This window comes from Orbicella franksi, chromosome 1 (genome assembly GCF_964199315.1).
Source record: "Orbicella franksi chromosome 1, jaOrbFran1.1, whole genome shotgun sequence".
Classification (NCBI taxonomy): Eukaryota; Metazoa; Cnidaria; class Anthozoa; order Scleractinia; family Merulinidae; genus Orbicella; species Orbicella franksi.
Genome location: NC_138145.1, coordinates 2,666,824 through 2,686,444, shown reverse-complemented (window position 1 = coordinate 2,686,444; position 19,621 = coordinate 2,666,824). Strand labels below are relative to the sequence as shown.

General features: G+C 39.4%; 2 protein-coding genes across 6 annotated transcripts in view; both read right to left on the bottom strand.

Annotated features, from left to right (window-relative positions):
* Positions 1-258: 258 nt before the first annotated feature.
* On the bottom strand, positions 259-11,530 carry LOC145485112 (kelch-like protein 12). 3 transcript variants are annotated; one of them, XR_014049148.1, is made up of 5 exons: positions 10,522-11,530; positions 9,788-10,224; positions 7,942-8,297; positions 2,430-2,484; positions 259-408 (listed from the first exon to the last, which is right to left on the bottom strand). XR_014049148.1 is itself a non-coding variant. In XM_081463800.1 (4 exons), exons 1-4 carry the CDS (start codon positions 11,457-11,459, stop codon positions 2,482-2,484), a joined length of 1,734 nt encoding a protein of 577 aa, XP_081319926.1. In that variant the 5' UTR covers positions 11,460-11,530; the 3' UTR covers positions 1,218-2,481. The 3 variants fall into 3 exon arrangements, 2 of the variants coding, with proteins under 2 accessions (XP_081319926.1, XP_081319918.1); XM_081463800.1 differs by lacking the exon at positions 259-408 and having other exon boundaries at positions 1,218-2,484; XM_081463792.1 differs by lacking the exons at positions 259-408; positions 2,430-2,484 and having other exon boundaries at positions 7,562-8,297.
* A 4,570-nt stretch (positions 11,531-16,100) lies between these two features.
* The window catches only part of LOC145485094 (uncharacterized), a 33,140-nt gene continuing 29,619 nt past the window's right edge, over positions 16,101-19,621 (bottom strand). For 2 of the 3 annotated variants that reach the window (XM_081463745.1, XM_081463738.1), the window contains 2 exons: positions 18,627-19,265; positions 16,101-18,111 (listed from right to left, as the gene is read on the bottom strand). In XM_081463745.1, the coding sequence (XP_081319871.1) occupies positions 17,998-18,111; positions 18,627-19,265 (753 nt within the window). In that variant the 3' untranslated portion in view covers positions 16,101-17,997. Of the gene's footprint in view, positions 18,115-18,626; positions 19,266-19,621 lie in introns of all 3 variants that reach the window. The other variant, XM_081463755.1, reaches the window with a different exon arrangement.

Below are 19,621 nucleotides of genomic sequence, written 5' to 3'. Positions count from 1 at the left end.
ATAATACGTGTCACTTTTGCCTGTGGGTTAATTTTAAGCAAAAATACGTCCAAACACGAGACTCGTCCATTAAAATTACGAAACATTCAGCACCAAGGCATACAAAATTACCAGCGACATGCACTCATTTTGAAATCGATGACATTCTTTATTAAATTGCAAACCCGTTCTAATGATACGTCTGAATGCCCCTAAATTTGACTTAGCTGCAAAACTTCAAAGGATTATATTAAATGAAATCTAGCGACAACTGTGATTCACTTATCTGAACTTCAACGGAATTGTCGTCAACATGAAACTTGCCAGGAGTCCATAGCTGGTCGTGCTACACTTCATTTGAATTGGTGAATGACGCCTGTCACTCCAATTCAGTTCCTTTGGATACAACTTTGCTGCCTCTTGTCAATTCTTGTGAAAAAACAGGAAAGTCATGGTTGAGTTTTTCGCGTGTTAACTCGAGCAAAACTGACTTGATTGAGTATTAGTATCACTTAACGGACGTCTATCGGCCTTGCACTTAACAAAACTCCCTCAAAATGTGGAATAACACTTTTAAACGACTACTAACAAAGTGGTGCACTGCAGTGGGAACGAACTGAAGATTAGTTATAGGTTTTGATATAACTACATAACTGTTCTCTTCGTATCAGAGCAAAGGCAAAGGCGGTTGGAATTTTCTGTTTTTATAACAGTTAAAAAGAGTGTACATGGTAGCGCTCCGAGGTGACGAAACAAATTGCGAATGACAAAGTCAAACGGCAAACCAAGCAGATTATCAAGCTGTAAACAAACATTTTATTAAAAATAATCATTCAGTTACTCACAAGAGAAATGTTTGCTATTCGGTTTTTCAACTTCGCCTAAATACGGTCTTCGGTGTCAAGGAAAAACACATGCACCTCGAAGCTTTCACAGCATTGAGGAAAGTTTTATTATACCATTAAATGATCAAATTGAAAGACGAGGGAAACAGCTAGGACACGTAACTAACTAGAGAAAATGTGGACTTACCTGAAGGAAGCACGTCGACTAAGGTGTCTTCGCCCTTGCCTTCAATTCAATGGCGATAAATAAAGAAAATATGGACTTGCCTAAAGGGAGCACAGCGACTAAGATGTCTTCGCCCTTGCCTTCAACGCAACGGCGACCGACGCTAAAATGGGTGTGTCATTCTACACTTCTTTATATATACGCACATTAAAATTCAGCACAGCCACGAGAAATATGCTTTGAACAAAAGAAATGCATCCCACGTTAAGATTGTGTGCTTTGAATTGTGAAAAATGAGCAACTTGGGAGAAAAACACGCACCTGAAAGGAATTTTGATCCGAATATGCTGTTTGTAGTTGATAGGCCAATTTTGATATATTAAAATTCTAACTTGGCTCCGCGAGGCTAAACGGAATAATAAAAAAAGAAGTTAATTATTCATCCCTTAGACCCTAGGCGGTCCCTTTTTGTTTTATAATTCCCCTAAGCCTCGGAGCTAAGTAAGACATTTAATAAATTGAAATTGGCCTCTAACTGTCGAAAATCTCACAGACAAGAACACCGCGGTGAAGCGTCGTAAAACGTACTTTTGGTCCAGCTAAGTAATTAGAGTTGCGTCATAATTCAACTTTAATAATGACGAAATTTATGCGCGCGCAAATCATGACGCATACTCAGTTTTCTTACCTCTTTTTCACGTCTTAGGAAAATATCTTTGGAAGAAAAACTTTTCTCTGACAATGAATAAGCTTACGCAATCGCATGAAGATCTAACCGTCTATACAACCAACATTTTTAATTTTGACCGTAAAATTCCTGCGGACGAAGTTCGCTGGAAAGAACGTGCTGCATTACGGTATTTTAATTTAGCGCTTCTATATCTAGAATTCAGTTTCTTTGTAGAATTTAAATCTTGCCATGTGTTCGGTTTCTTTTTAACATTTTCTTTAGTTCTCATAATTTCTCGTGATTTTTTTACGGAAATAGCCAAATTTAAGCTTATTTAAAGGAGCTCAGTCACGGTTTGCGCATATTGAAAAGTTTAGCCTCAATTTTTCAAATTCGTCGTTTGCAATCCGTGTTAATCTTCTCTATCCTTAGCCATCCTTGTTCCTTTATGGTGTTGTATCGATCCATACTCTTTATTTTGATCCTTTGATAGATTCCGAGATATGACAATGTTGTTCTAAGAGTTAATTCCGTGTTCCGATAGATATTTTCCGTAATACAGAGATAGATCAATGTCCACGCTAGACTCCTTTCCGTTCTCTCCGTTCCTTTTCTGCACACGTTTTTCAAGTGTCAATCACGAGACTCGACTCAGACCTCGCAGGTCAAACCAGCTCCAGTCCCTAACTTATTTACAACATATGGTTTATCACTATGTCTTTGGTCTTTTTCTATCTTATTAAACTGTTATTTTTCAGGTTTCCTGTACCTTCCGTTTCTGAAGGTTTATCCTGTCCATTTAACGCGGTGAACCAGCTTTTTCACTGCAAAAGTACACAAAGGAAAGGTTAACAAAGATTGCCAGAGATAAAGTTCGATAGACTGTAAACAACAATTCTATTGTCTTTCAGTCAATCATAATCCAAAATCACGATGTGTAATTTGCACTGGTGTTGCACTTTTTGCACTGATGTTACACTTTTTGCATTCGTGTTACGCTTGAACTGCCCTGCTCTCAGCCAATCAGAATCGTTTAATATCTTCATGTTTATTATTAATTTTGTAAGTACACTCAATCCTGGACATAAGTGCACTTATGTCCAGCCTTCTTACAGGGGTGGGTGACTTAGCTCAATATGTAGTTCTCATAAAACATTCCCACTGCATGTAATTCTCTCGGGCTACAGTGTAAACGTTACAGAAGTTTGCAAATGTATTACAACATTCTTTGCATTAATGTACTTGAGAGTGAATGAGGGTAAATGATGGTGAATGAGGGTGAATGAAGGTGAATGAGGCTGAATGATGGTGTATGAAGGTGACTGACGGTGAATGAGAGTGACTGATGATGCATGAGGGTAAATGATAGTGTATGAAGGCGAACGGGGGTGAATGAAGATGAATGAGGGTGTATGCAGGTGCATGAGGGTGAATGATGGTGAATGATAGTGTATGAAGGTGAATGATAGTAAATGAAAGTGAATGAGGGTGAATAATGGTGTATGAAGGTGCATGAGGGTAAATGAGGGCGAATGAGGTTGAATGATGGTGAATGATGGTGTATGAAGGTGAATGAGGGTGAATAGTGGTGTAGGAAGGTGCATGAGGGTGAATGATTGTGAATGATGGTAAATGAAGGTGAATGAGGGTGAATGATGGTGAATGAAGGTGTATAAAGGTGAATGAGGGTGAATGAGGGGGAATGAATGAGGGTGAATGAGGGTGATGGAGTATGAAGATGAATGATGGTGAATTAAGATGATTGAGGATGAATGAGGGTGAATGGTGGTGTGTGAAGGTAAATGAAGGTGAATGATGGTGTATAAAGTTGTATGAAGGCGGATGAAAGTGAATGGAGGTGAATGATGGTGAATGAGGATGAATGATAATGAATGAAGAAATATGAAGGTGACTGAAAGTGAATGGTGGTGTATGAAGGTGAATGAGAGTGAATAAAGGTGAATGAGGATGAATGATGGTAAATGAGAGTGAATGAGGGTGAATGATGGTGAGTGACGGTGAATGAAGGTGAATGAGGGTGAATGATGGTGTATGAAGGTGAACGATGGTGTACGAAAGTGTATGAAGATGAATAGAGGTGTAGATAGGTGAATGGAGGTGTATGAAGGTGAATGGAGGTGTATGAATGTGAATGAAGGTGTATGAATGTGAATGAAGGTGTATGAAGGCGAATGAGAGTGAATGAGGGTCAATGAGGCTCTATGAGGATGAATGATGTTGTATGAAGATGAATGAGGATGAATGATGGTGTATGAAGGTGAATGAAGGTGAATTAGGGTGAATGAGGGTGAATGAAGGTGAATGAGGGTGAATGAAGGTGAATGAGGGTGAATGAAGGTGAATGAGGGTGAATGAAGGTGAATGAGGGTGAATGAGGGTGAATCATGGTGTATGAGGGTGAATGAAGGTGAATGAGGGTGAATGATGGTGTATGAGGGTAAATGAGGGTAAATGAGAATGAATGATGGTAAATGATGGTGAATGAAGGTAAATGAAAGTGAACGAGGGTGACTGAACATGAATGAGGGTGTATGAAGGTGTATGAAGGCGAATGAGGGTGAATGAAAATGAATGAGGGTGAATGAAGGTGAATGAGGGTAAATGAAAGAGAATGAGGATGAATGAAGGTGTATGAACGTGTATGAAGGCGAATGAGGGTGAATGAAGATAAATGAGGGTGTATGAAGGTGCATGAGGGTGAATGAGGGTGAATGAGAGTGAATGATGGTAAATGAAGGTGAATAAGGGTAAATGAACGTGAATGAGGGTGACTGAACGTGAATGAGGGTGTATGAAGGTGAATGAGGGTAAATGAAAGTGAATGAGGGTGACTGAACGTGAATGAGGGTGTATGAATGATCGTGGATGAGGCTAAATGAAGGTGAATAAGGGGCAATGAATGTAAACAAAAGGTGAACTAGGTATTATCAGCGGTATTGGGTATGGTCAGCGTTTTATTATCAAAAGGCTCGGAGCCATTCCTACAATTAATGGCTACTAAAGCTGTCGCCATCTCCCATATTTACAGTTTGTGTCCTGACAAAAATTTCAGTCATGCGTATTAAAGTTTGAAGGAATCAATCCCAGCCTTCTTTGCAACATAAGCGCGCCTCCCCTCCCCCTGGTTTATGGACGAGTACTGAGACAACAAAGGATGTATAGTTAAGTGTTCAATCACAAGCAAGTAATTATCGACTTATTCAAGCACTACACACACTGACCGTCGCAACGGACAGTAGTGAAGATCTGCTGATTCATTGCCTAATATAAAAGTCCAGTAAAGGGGCATAAAGGCCAACGGTTAAAAGGGTTATTACGTAGTTCTTCAAGAGAGACAGGAACCTTCTGAGACTTCTAAGGACTGACACATACATATATTACAAAAAAAAAAGATCATATCTGACCACGATTTGGGAAAAAATTTTATAAGCGCTCCCCTCGATTCAGCGACTTCCTCGAATAAGCGCCCCCGGTCTTCTCCTAAATTTGGAATAAGCGCCCCGGGCGCTTATTTGATTGATTGATAACTTTATTTATACACGGTAAAAAATTCCTTCAGCACGTAAAATATTTAAGTCTGCCTATAGTGTAGCTAAACTAACTAATAATTAATAAAAACCTATGATATCACTAAAGCTGCTTTTCAAGAATGCCATGTCTTATCCAAAGCTGTAATGACGCAGTTTATAAAGAAACTGTAGATCCGAGTTCAAAAGAAAGGTTGCCGGTTCCATAACATAGAACCCCAGTAGGAAAAACGTCTTTTTAAATAATTGGTGTGAGGCTGTGGAAGAGCCAATTTATTCTCAGAATTCCTCAGTCGATATTCGAGATACGAATAGCCTTTGATGACTAAGTTTTCACCTAGGAAATTGATTGGGGGATCATTGATTTTTAGGATAACAGAAGGGGGGATCTGTCACAACTGAGAGCTCAGAAGAGGGCAAGCGCTTGGGATGGTTAGATTTTTGGTATGTCAACTGACATCAGATATCGGGATCCAGACTAGCAAAAGACACGGATCAAGAGACTGCACCATGGTGGCTTCATTTTCAACTGACATCAGATATCAGGATCCAGACTAGCAAAAGACACGGAGGATTAGACTGCACCACGGTGGCTTCATAATACTGTAACAGAAGCATATCACCTAGCTAGGTGCTATGCTCCTGACTGTAAGTACACATCATAGTTAGACATATTACTGCCATATGAACGTTATCGAAAGGTGTATATGTGTGCGAAGACATGAAGGATACGATCACAAAACATATCAATAGTTATGAGGGGATCACTTTAATGAAATAACATTTAAAGGGGGATCAGCTAAATGTTACTGTCTTCAGCCGAAAATCCTCCGAGCCCCTTCCCCCCCCCCCTCCCCCACCCTTCCCCCTCTTTTGCAGGCGATAGATAATAACCGGTCCCTTAGTTTAGTTTTCTATATTATGGGGGCGTGTTTACCAAAACATTTCTTCCACTCGCACTTGTTGGATATGTAACAATATCTGCGGGAGAACTGGGTACTAGGTCGAAAAAATAAATTGAGATGGTTTATTGACAGAAAATGTTTTGAGGTTCTATGTTAGAGTTCAGGATATCCCTTTCATCAGTGTTTGTTACACAAAAGGCACGTTCGAACTTACACAAAAAACTCTCACTCTCTCTACAGTTATGCACTCTAAATATGTAGTTTGTGACATTTACGTTGCGAATAAGGCCTATCACGAGTCCAGCTCCAGGAGCGTACAACTCCCACACTAAGCCTATGTCGCGGCATTTTCATAGACCGGTCTATTTTCAAACCGTTCTTTCCCTGCGAAATAGGTCATTTCCGGTCTACATGAGCGCGCATCGGTAAGGAAAAAAAATGGCTGCTTTTCTTTTTAATCTTCCGGTGAAATGATGACGTCAGTAAAAAATTAAGTGCGTGCTTGTGATTGGTCACTAGTGATGAGCTCCTGGGCCTACTATATATTCGTACTTACTTGCTCAAAACAGACAACGCTATGCTTCTTCACCCCGCCAATCGCTTGATGAAAAATCTCCTCTTTAATATGGCATTCGTTGTCTTTGGTAAAGCTGTTAAAAAAAACTGCTGTGTTGCGTCGTCAGGCAAGTGAATTACTTACCATTTATAGCTATTTATGACCTTGAAGTTACCAAATTAACCGCCGTAGTGCGTCTGCAACTGAGCTTTCGAGTGTTAGCCCTTGGCTGATTTAACTTTACAAAATCCGTTTGGTGGTAAATCTACCTTAATCAACCTCAAGCTGATAAACAGCTTCGTCTTCCTTTCGGTTCTTGACTCTGGAATTCCGTATCAACTAATAGTAAACATACTTCCTTTCTGTCTCTCTGCACTTGGAAAAATTATTAAAAACTCGATGATCAAAACTCACAGTGACCTTAATCCATATAGTAATGAAATAGTAAATTGTAAATAGTAATTCATTAGTTTACTAAATATATCGAAGAAATACCTCACTTAACCCTGGCTGAACGCTTATTTTCAGGCTTCTTTCTTTTGGGGGGAAAGGGGATGTCATCCGCTTAATTAGCTCTAGTTAAGTGGATCATCAAAACTCACAACACATGTAATTTGTCCTTCAATTGGTAACCTGCAATTTAGTTTTCTGATTTCCTTATCACCTAGATTAAAATTTGTTTCGTTATCGACATATCTTCATAGTCAAAAACTAATTGGTTATTTGAGCCCTGATGGCATTGGCTCTCAGAAGCGATGGTTTAGTTCTGGATAGAATGACAAAAGCAAACAACAACATATTATCAAAATTGCAAAATAGCTTTTATTGTTCAAGCATTGAATACATTTCTCGATAAAAATGATGGCGATGAATTGCCACTACGTGAAACCCAGACCTCTTGAAAACAAAGATTGCATTTGAGGAAGAAATCATAACAAACAATGCTTTTATTCTTTGTTTCATCTTTGTAATGAAAACAACTTCTCGATTTACAGAAATAAGAAAGCCTACCTCAGTGAAAAAATACGGCTAACTTTAAGTGTCGTTATTGGTCCAATTCTTCAAAAAAAAAAAATAGAAACCGTTTCAGTTTTGAAATACAATATTGTGACGCCCGTTGAAGTTTGGCTCAAATATGCAAATGTTCAGGTCATATTTAGTTCAAGCCACAAGTTACAGTTACACTAACTGAATTAACTTACAAAAGGGAAATATAAATGAAAATGATCATTTGGATTTTTCCATGACTGAAGCGATGAACTTGTGGCCCACCTTAACAACGTAACACTGATGGTCAAATCTTCCAGTTGGCATGTCACACACACTTGTCCAGCGGTTCTCCTCGGGAATGTAACATTCCACTGACCTTAAGACGTGACCTGGCCTGTTGCTACTCACACCACCCGCAACATAAACCTTACCAGCATGCACCACGGCACAATGCTTCATTCTGGAACATTGCATTGGGGAGATATGCTGCCATGTGTTAAGTTTTGGGTAGTAAACTTCACACGAACAAAGTGCATTCTGTCCGTCACTTCCACCAAAGACGAAGATGCTGTCATTCAATGACACTACTGCAGCAAACTGTCGTCCGACATTCATGGGTTGAACACAAGTCCAAACATCTATGAAATAGTACAACAAAAAACTTGCAAAAATGATCTTGGTAATAATAGCTGGTAACAGTCAAAATTTCTGTAATCTTAACAATGGACGGGGGACGCTTCTAAAATGAATAAGCATCGAGGGAGTAAGCATCGAGCTTAGCGAGCTGCTTAGAAAACAAGCAGCCTTGGATACTATGCTCTTAGTACGGTTCTGTGTAAGCGTTGTTCATAAGATATGGATTTTATCACACAAATGTATTTTAGTTTTTACGTGCTTAAATAACTTGCTTGCGGAGTATCTTACTCATTGCTTTGGTAGGAGTAGGGCTTTTCATGATCATGCGACTAGACTGAAGTAACGAACTGCATGCCCCACAAAGCCGAATGCGCACAATATGGAAAGAGAACTTTAAAGTATGCAGGAACAATCTGTTTCAACGCAGTATCCGCTTGTATTAAAAGTGCCCGTCCTTAGGGAAATTTTAAAAGTTTGACAATTAAGCATTCTTATTTGTAATTTTTTTATTTCTTAGCAATTTATAATTTTTTTTCATATTGGGTTCATTTTATCCCTTGAAATGTTCTTTAGTTTTTTATAATTTCCCCTAATTTTAATTCTTTTTTTCAACTGTACTTAATTTTAAGATTTTATAAATTGTACACATCTTTTTTTCACAGGGTCGCTATGGATACCAGCCTCGTTGCTGCATGGGCTCCCCTGGTTAAATAAAGTTACAAACTTACTTACCACAACTGAATATATTTGAACTGCGGACTGAGTGATATGAAGATGTAATTGATCACCTCAGTTATGTACACAACTTAAGCAGTTGTGAAACTAAAGCCTGAAAAAAATTAGGCCTGAACGAGATTCGAACCTATGACCTCTGCGATACCGGTGCAGTGCTCTACCAACTGAGTTATCAAGCCAATTGGGAGCTGGCCACCTTGTGAGTTCAAAGTGGCCAGTTTCCAGTTGGCTCGATAGCTCAGTTGGTGGAGCACTGCACCGGTATCGCAGAGGTCATAGGTTCGAATCCCGTTTAGGCCTAAATGTTTTTTGTTTTTTTTTTCAGGCTTTAATTTCACAACTGCTTAAGTTGCGTGTATGACTGCGATGATCAATCATATGTTCATAACCTTACTTACTATTACTTAGGCTCGATTTCAGCCGCTCTCGCGAGTCCGATCTACGTTCTCTTCTCGAACAACGGCTGGTAATCAAGCCTAACTATTACTCAATCACTGAGAAAGAGCAGAGAAGACTAACAAGTGAAAACAAAAGGAAATCGTTTGGCCATTTTTGTCATATAGGATGTCCAACGTTTTCATTTTAGAGCTAAACAATAGCCTGCAGAGCCTGTGCTTACTTCCATGGACGACGTCTGAGCTTCACAAATGTCAATGCACATTTTCAGCTCAACAGAAGGATAGGGTATACAGGCGTAATTTGTTTTCTTTTCTATCGTTTCTATTGCAGATGGAAAAAGCTTTGTGCAGAATTTTACCTTTAGCTATGTCGTAGGCTTCAACACTTCGAATCATGTCTGGGATAGCATGTTGGTGTGGAGCTTGAAATCCGCCAATGGCATAAACTTTGTTCCCTAGTAACACTACACAGTGGCCCGCCCTGGGAAAACACAACGATGCTAGAGACACAACACTTGAAGAGCCATCTTTTAACTCAACACTGAACACACTGGATGTACATCTATCAGCTTTTGGATCGAGTCCTCCCACAAGAAGTAGGCTACTAGGGCCAGTGGAAACTGCGCAGAATGAGTCCAGTTCAACATCATGCATTGAAGGTTGATAATTAATTGAATCCCATAAGTTGTTTTGACCGCTAAACCTTTCCACAAAAGGAATCACGGGATCTCTCACACAAACGTCTCTGAGACCGCCAATGGCAAAAAGCTTGTCTTCCAAAGTCACCATTTGGAGCCTGGAATTAAGTAATTGAAGTTTTGTGAGATCGTGTGTGTGAACCGCTAGAAAACCAAAAACAATTAAGTGGACAAGCGGCCTTTAAACTCTGTCACAAAAGACACCAAGGTAATTTAAATATTGCGCCGACAAGTAGAGAATAGATTTATATAACTTAATCAATATTTTTAAATTTTGCCGAGAAAAAACGAAATATGTTGCTGTCACTTGATAGCTCCTATTGATTGCTTTTTTCATGGTCAATGGGTTTATGTCAGCAACGAGTCTCGGACATCAGTAACTAATTTTACGTTACCTCCATCGAGGAAGCTGCATTTGTGACAAGTCCGTCCATTTATCCACAGCAGGAATGTGACAACACACACTGTTCAGGATTGCTGAATTATCACATCCACCTGCCACCACAATCACATCAACTGCGCTACATGATTTTCTTGACGCAAACTTTCCAGCTTGTTGCGACCAGAGTACCTCTTTGCCTGCTTGTCTGATTTTCGAAGCCATCCTGAACTCATTGAGCTCCTTTTGATCTAATAGTTCTTGAATGTGAGGCAATCTAATTAATTTTAACAGCTGGGTAAACCAGTCTTTTCTCATTTTCAGATCATAATTTACCCAATCGTTTATGATTTCAAGGAGCTGCTCTTCGTTGTCAATCTGTATGTCGTCACTGGATAGAAACTTAATAATTTCTTCTTTTGGCAACTTCAAAAAGCTCTCTGTTTTGGCAAGTTCAATAAACTTTCGGTTTACATATTGGTTGACTTTTTGAATCAAACCGTTACATGAGAAAGCATGAGCAATGGAGAGAATTTCAAAACAATTTTCCTTATCGATTATACTTTCTAGAAATTGACAACATGCTTTCTTTACTTTTTCCACAAAAAGAAAACTAGATCCTTCCAACAACTCAAACACATTATCGACGTGAATTTGAATCTGTCCGGTGTACATGAACTCCAGTAAGCTTTCCATAGCTGCTGCACTTATAATCCTCAAGCTAGCGCTAGCCTTATCCTTTTCCAGCATGTCCGTGGTGAACATGGCTAAAAAGAAACTGCTGTTGGCCGCAAGAACTCCTTTATGAGCTGGAAACTCCTCGCCATCCACTTTTAAATTAACGTCGCATAATAGTCCCGCTTGTCTCTGCGTGTTCAGTTCCTTTAAAGTCTCGTTCTCATCGCCTGGTATCTCAAGGCAAGCCAACTTGTCTTCGTTTTTTTCAAGATCCATATTTTTACTTTGACAAATCGGACTAAATTTACTTTACCCAACAAGCTTAAAAGGATAAAACTCTAATGCCGAGCGCATTACAAACGTAACTGCTCTAATGAGTTCTAAGAAAGAGGGTACTTAGCTGATGTAAACAAATCATTGGAATATTGACGAAGATTGACAATCCGTGATACCCATATCTCCATGTGGCACAAAACTAACATTCCCGTAATTTCAGGAGTGTGGTTTCATTACAATAATCACATTAATTTCGTGATGTTATTGCCATCCCTTCTAAAACCGTATATAAAGAGCACCTTACTGACATATTAAATGCTGGAGATGCTTTTGGCTAGCATGAAAATTATGTTTTGATTTGCACTGATATTCGACTGCTGGTGGCTACTAAATTATTAAATTCGACGTAGTTCATTTGCATTATTATCAACTCTTTAATATAACAGAGAACTAAATCTGATGTCAGTCTCCGTATAGATAAAGACCTGCTTTGATTAGTTCATTTTGAAGCTATCAGTCCGGTGTCAGATGAAATAAACAGAGCATATTGTCAAGAAGCAAGTTGTGCTTACTGCCTGGGAAGCCGCTCCCTAGAAAATTTAGGTAAATACTAAAATAAGTAAAATATAAGACTACAGCTCAGTTCGCGCTTCTTAGATATCAAGTGCTGCGAAATTCCCGTATCTCATTTCATTTTCAAAATCGTACCCTAAACAAAACCGTAGACAGTGAATGAGTTCTAGAAGGTACCTTAAGTTTCTTCCTATTTTCCTTTTTTTCTTGTGAGCCTAAATATCAACGAATCATAAGATATCCGTCTTGTAAATCGCTTTGAAAAGGATACCTCATTTCAAATGTACTATTCTCTCAATTCCATTCCCTTCCTCCTCTTTCCCCCCCACTCCCCCCCCCCGGACGATATTGGATAATCTTGAACTCAAGCCTGAGGTAATCAATCCTTTCTGAATAAAATAATAGGAGTATCCCGTTTTTGCGCTCGCTGAGGTATGTTCTTAGCTCATACTTTTCTCCTTAATACGAAAATCTCGTTACTACAGAGACACTCCGTGTGATCTGTACGGTCAGCCATACAAGCGAAATAAATTTGAATGTAGTAAAACTGCATATCACGGTTCGTAATCTCATATAGAGGCTTGTATCACAGTTTAATGGGAAGTAATTATCAAAGAACATTTTTTTTTACTAAAGTTCATTAGCAACTTGTCACTCAACATGAAACGGATAAGATTAGGGATGCAATGGCTGCATTACATTGGGCGCTTTTCCGAATTAATTTTTAATTTAAGTGAATGCGTGTGTAAATGGCCCAACGACAAGTATTAAAATTACAACGAATTATAAATATATGACCTAGTGTCAATATTTCAGTTAGAAGTCAAATATAACAATAAACAACGCAAAATTTAAAATACTTAAAAGCTACTTCATTTGGGACGAACGGGATCATTAAGAAGGAGTGAATATCGAGAATGTCACTGTGGTGACACTAATTTGATATTTTTCTAACTTTTGTTTGACTAATTTACCTTCATAAATCAAGCCTTTTTACTGTTTTATTACCGAACAAACTGAGATTGCATCTTAGAGCTGTCACATGACTTCACTATGTATACATCAATTGATATACCAAGTTTTACAAATTACACTCTAAATTCTTCCTCAGCTTTGAAAAATAACATCATGAAAATTGTCAGAGCAACCACGAGCAGAGACAACAGAAAATTAAACTCGCCCGTCATCAATTTGATATAACGGATAAAGTAAAGTGCCCAAATATAATAAAGCCCTGGTATTCTCATGCACAGACGGCCCAGCACAGATAACAAGTCGTGCCTCCGGATATAAGACAATATATTTAGATCTTCATTTTGTCATTTGACGGTGCCTGCAGAGCTCTCTTCGTGAGAGTTTTATGCCGCTACAGCAGCCTTATATGTACTTAACTTGTTTAATGAAACCCTTCGACAGTAATTCCAATACTCCACGGCTACCTATGATGCTACGTACTTCGAATGCACTTCCGGTGACCTAAGGACCACGTGAACCATCGTGCCTTTCGATCCTCGTATGTAGTCTCCGCCATGTTGTTTAAGGTATTAAAGCAACTAAAGAAGCTACATCGCCAACCTCTTTCCCTGGGTCTCTCATGTTCCCGCCCCCTGCAGCGAGAGAGGAGAGACCCTGGTTGGGTCTGGTCACGTGTCTCTCAGAATCTGGGAGATGACAATTAAATTATTGAAGGGAGGGGCGGCCGAGAAGGAATTTTGTCTATACATAACCTGCGGGAAGATGAGAGAACGAGGGTGCTACATTGCCTCCTGTTCTCGACATACTAACTCGCGGCTATTACATGCATGGTGTCAGAAGTAAACCAAAATCTTCGTTTAAGCATGGGTAGGGGACAACCCGAAAGAAAACTGGCCGTATTTCAAGCAACACGTCGAGCTGATGTTTACAGGACCTCTCAAATCCAGAACAGAAGAGGAGAAATGCAGCTATTTGCTCATCAGAAAGGAAGGGATATCTACAACAAGTGGTCTGACCTCGTAAGAAATTAGAAACATAATACGATCGTTTTGAGAGTCACGTAAGTCCCAAAGCAAATCCTGTGTTCGCCAGATTAAAAATTCCACAGTCGAGTGCAAGACTAACCAGAAACGGCAGAGAAATTCATCACGGTATTACGGATTCTAGCCCAAGACTGCGATTTCAAAGACCCAGAAGAAATGATAAGATTGAGACCTAATAGTCTTCAGAACAAACTCACTCAAAGTCGGAGAAAAGTTAATCTCAAGGGGAGCCAAGCTGTAGAGATTGCAAGGTCACACGAGTCCTCTCAAGGCCTCAAGACCAGCTCACAGCCATGGCAGCTTATTGCTGGTTTTCAGTGTCACGCAATTCAAAATAGATCAAAACAAAAATCAAAACCGGTCGATAGATTAAGTCCAGAATCTGGGAAATGAAAGAAGGTAAATATGCAAAGACTCTCGCCAAAACTCTGGTCACAGAAATTTTTCTTATGCAAGATAGCGGAGAAATTTTTTACCCAAATTTATAGAGATTTGTATGGAGACGCCATGCTGTTGCCCATCCGTATGGGCACCAACATGGCGGCCGGAAACCAACAGAATGATCTGTCACTGAGTTTTGCTACAAAACCGTGAATTTATCCCACGAGGAACTCTAAAACATTAAAATAATACTTTTTCTAAGACATGAACTGTTCAGATAGCCAAGTTCCCCGAAATAAGTCACTTTTTTTAACCATCATGACAGCTCTCTAGGCCGTCAAGTAAATGCCGCGTCACGCAAAAGCTTAGAAATTCAAGCGTAGTGTATCACAAAGCCAAGAACCCATTTGGAGCGAAAATTTGTATGAATATTAGTTTTCAGCTGCTCTTATACATCATTTAAGTAAAATCTCAGGAAGATCAATAGTTTTGTAGTTCAAATTTTAGTGACGTCATGTGAAAACCAGCTATTAAATCACAGATGGGTCCATACACTTAGTACAGAGACGGAACCAAGAGAGAGGGATACAGGATACCCAACACCAAAGCCACCCTCCACCAAATCAATCATCTTCACCTTTCAAGCCTCCTAGGGGAACTGTGGTCACTCTCACAACACCCTCAGCCAAATGCCAAGCACGTGGCCAGACATGCCTCTACTGTAAGAAATTAAACCACTAAAAATTCCCAGAGACGCCCTAAATGAAGTAGCTGCTCCCAGACTAGAGGAGAGGCAGGAGCTCCAAAAATTCTATCATGACGGGTCTGCATGCAACTTCCTGAACTAACACCCGGACAAAGAGTAACCATCCAGGATCAAACGACACTGAAATGGAAACCAGCCGAAGTGAGAGAAAAGCTTGCAGGAGTCTCCCCGAGCGTGTTAGACTTTTGTTCAGCGCCAGCGTAAGTTCCTCGTGACCATAAAACTGTGCTCGGGTTGACCACCTAATGTAGTAAGGTGACCGTTTGACAGAGATGAATTACTAGCGTCCGCTTAATAGAGGTGATCGCTGGAAGTCAAATATACAGTAAATATGTGAAGCGAAATTCAGGAATTTGAATAGTGGTGACCGCTTTACAGAGGGCCTCTTAATAAGGGTTCGATTGTATTTGCCGAAGCCGAGTTCAATGGCAGTTTTATCATTCTATCACCAAGTTTCTTTTCTTATTTTAATCACTTCCTAACAGCTCAGGGAAGCGATCTGTCATTTTTCGCCCTAGAGCGTGGTTACAAATGAACAGAATACTATATGCAGCAAAAACATTTAGACGGTATTACACATGAGCAGCCCGTTTTTTCAGGTAGTTATTTTCAGGTCACGTGGTGGACTTTCGGTCAATGAAAGGAAGAGAAAATGTATAGAACGATAAAAAGACTTAGTTTTGGTTTAAAGTCTTGAAGAAAGCTCAGTTACACATAGTAAATCTAACTTACAGGCGACCATTGCATAGATCTCAGATTTCTATCACTCGATGGAGATAAGAAGACCATAACCCTTACAAAAAATTCAAAGGTGATTTTCGCCTTATCGTTACGAGTACTATGTGAATTCATGCATTCAACTTAATCTTATCTAGAATGAAAAGCTCTAGGGCAACGTTCTAGTTAAACAGGCTTTATTCATTTTCTTGCAGTCATCTTGAACTATCTATAACAAAGATCTCCAAGGTTAATCTTAGCTAAAAAGCATTTTAATTAATAATCGTGGCCATAAATTATAAAATCTCTACAGATAATTTAACCGGATGTCTTACTCACTAACTTAGCGATTATAGACCAAGAAACGTTCAACACAATAGTGAAAACGTTTATATTAAAACTTGCAAGTAAATAAAAATGCTATTGCTTGAGCGAATGAAGAACATCAGTTCCCCTGAAATATGGGTAGCATAAGACTTGCTATGTAATCTATCTAATAATACCCGCGGTATTTAAAGCTTATCTATAACGTATGTAACATTAACTAGCTTTGGACGTGGAGAGTGGGCGCGAACTGAAAGCGCTCACAGTAGGTTGGGTCCTAATAATTTACACCAGCCCATGGTTGACATTTTTTAACCAGCGAAGTGTTTTCGCTTTCACATTCTAGGCCCATAATTTAAAAACTACATAGTTAGAGTTGCTGTAACCAGGCACTTAGTAGCTAAATGACGTGATGAACAGGGCACCCAACGAAACAATTTGCTAAAAATGCACTAATATGACGCATTTGTTTGTATGCCCCCTTACTGAAAAATCAAATTGTTCCTCTTTCTCCAAACGGATGGTCAGCCAGCCAGCTAAAAAGAACGTTTACAGTGCCCAGTCAGTTAGGGGGTAAGCTCACACAATTTCAGCAGAGACCAGTTGGTCATAGAATCAACTGAAATATCACAATAAGAACTGATTAACTCTGCACAGGACTCAAACTCATCACAGAAAGAAAGGGACATGGAAGGGCAAAATTGGAGAAGATTAAAATAGATTGCATCAGCCCTAGCTCAATTTGTAAGAAATCGTCATTTTTACGATCGGGAAACATCCTTGAGTTTTTGTGGCACTGATTCTGCCGATAAAAGACTGCTGCTCTGCCAATTTGAAGCTTAGAGGTCGTAATTAACGAAATATAAAAGAAATTCCTCAAATAACGTGACCTAGCTCCTTTAAAAATCATCGATAGAAATGAGTGTTTGTTCAGAATATATTACACCAAACTAGTCTTTGTTCGTGTTAAACTAGTACTGAATAGTATCATAGCAGATCTTCACTGGATTTTATCCCAGCCAGATCTAAATTAATAATTTCCATGAGACAAGTTTGAAGAGAAGAAGTGATAAATTCACAGTTGCAAGGCCGCGGAAAATAATTTCCCAACCAGCAAGAATTCCTCTGGGGAACAGATTCGTTGGGTTCCTCTCAGAATAAACATTTTGAACAATATTTTTGATTCTATTTTGAGCAAGTTGTAAAAACGTCTGCTTAGACCTTTCAGAGCCAAACGTGGTTGAGATGCTCATTATATCAAGGGGAAAAAATATGTAAAATAAACATGTTGTAGTTTAGTTACTAGACACGACAGGTAACGTGAAGACATTTTTTTTCACCTTTAGCGCTGCCATGGCAATTGATTATGACGTCGTAATGGCCTTAAACTATTCATATATGATTCCAGTCACCACGGGCTGTGTAAAATGCCAAAAACGACCCTGATCACAAGTATTGAAACCCAACCTACAGTCAACTGATTATAAGTATTAAAGTACAAATTCAGGCAATTTTAAGTATAAAAGTACAAATTCAGGACTTAAGTCTGATTGTGTTTAGAGTCCGCATTTTCTGGGTGACGAGACTATTTTCTATACATCTCGTAAGCATTGCTAAAAGAAGTTAACAGCGGTCTTAAGATATGTATTATCTATCATTACGCACTACCATTGTTTTGCAATGTAATACAATCTAGCATTTTGCCTACAACATTTTAAGAACTATTCGAACTGAAATGCCTGCACTTCCTAAAGAACATTCACTCTTTAAGAGCTTCAAATAAATCACGCCATTCGTCTTCCTCTGTATGCCCGTGATGTGCTGCTGTAAAGTAACTCAACAAACTTACACGTAGGTCCTCATTGTCACCACCCTACTGAAAAATAAGAAAAAAAAACTTTATTGTTCTGTCGCAAACAATGTAGTTAGCTTCATTATTATTTTTTCCTCCTCAAATCCAATAAGCCAGTGTAGGATAATAACACTTTCATCCCAATTCCTAGGACAGTGGGTGTGGGGGTCATGTTGCTTTCATCCCAATTCCCAAGAGAGTGGGTATAGGGTAATCTTGATTTTATCTAAATTCCTTATAGAGTGGGTGTGGGTAATCTTGATTTCATCCCATTTCCTTAAAGAGTAGGTGTAGGGTAATGTTAAACTCATCCCAGCAGGAAGCTGATAACTTGGCTGTTTAAATAACGTGGCCTGAGAGTTGAACTACCGATAACAAAATCTGTACGCCAAAATATCAGAGTGGATGAATAATAGGACGTTTTTATGGATTTGGAGTAGAGTAATTCCTATTCTCAGTGGGGTGCTCACAAGGACGGAAACAGACACCATTACAGACAAGATTTGACACAAGATTTTTATCTATGCAACTATTACCACAGCAGTAGGCTTGCTTGATGAGTCATTTCCGTCTCCGTCAGCCCGTTGTTCAAGTTCCTCCAAAGAAGAATCGATCGCTGTTTCTTCTAACTTTAGTGACGTACCAACTGTCTTTTGGAATGTACTTTTAGTCTCCTGACTCTCTTGACTTATTATTTTCTTGGTAATTGAACTTGAAGTGCTCTCCTCTCTGTCGTATCTCTTGTGCACTACGGAGCTCTGATCCGTTTGTGATGAAAAGGACGAGAATTGGGTCCTTGTCACTGAGGTCGATGTTTCTCTCTTTACGAAACTGTCGGTTGTCTCTAGACTTGTGGAGGCACCCTCTTCCTTCGTGGGTGTGCTTGTTGTAGGTGGCTCGCTTTGGGCAAAGAATGCTCGAAAGTGTTTAAGCTCTTCGTCCATCTCCTGCTGATTTAATAAGTATACTGGTTGATTCGGGTCCAGGATCTCCGTGCTTCCTGAGGGACTCTCATAATCTTTCAGAACTCTCTTAGAGGCGTCGGATTTCTTTGCCATGCGGATAACTTGCTCCCGTGTTAATCCACGGATTCCTCGAGCTTCCCGCTCCTCGGGAGTCAGGTCCTCATCGTCGCTGTCCGATTCAGGATGTCTTGGAGGTTTTGGTTTGATTACCTATTAAAGAAGCAAACACAGACAGTTGAAGATATGAAAATGTTGTCAACGTGGACATCTAAAAGTGGCAGTCTGTGATTAGATTCCTCTTGGGATGCTGAGAATTAATATACTAGAAGAATGAAAAAGCATTAGTTTGTGAGTGAACAAGGAAGACCGTACAATCCACTTAAAAAAGGAAAATAAAAAGTATAAAAATATCTCTGCAGAATTGAAATTCTGTGCCCAAGTTTTTTTCATGGTGTCCATAACATAGGTTTGCTAGTACAAGAGTATGTGGAGACCCTACTGCCATCTCATGAAATTGATCTTAGAACGCCTCTTTAAATGAGCTCGTGAAGTTGCAATTGTAAAGA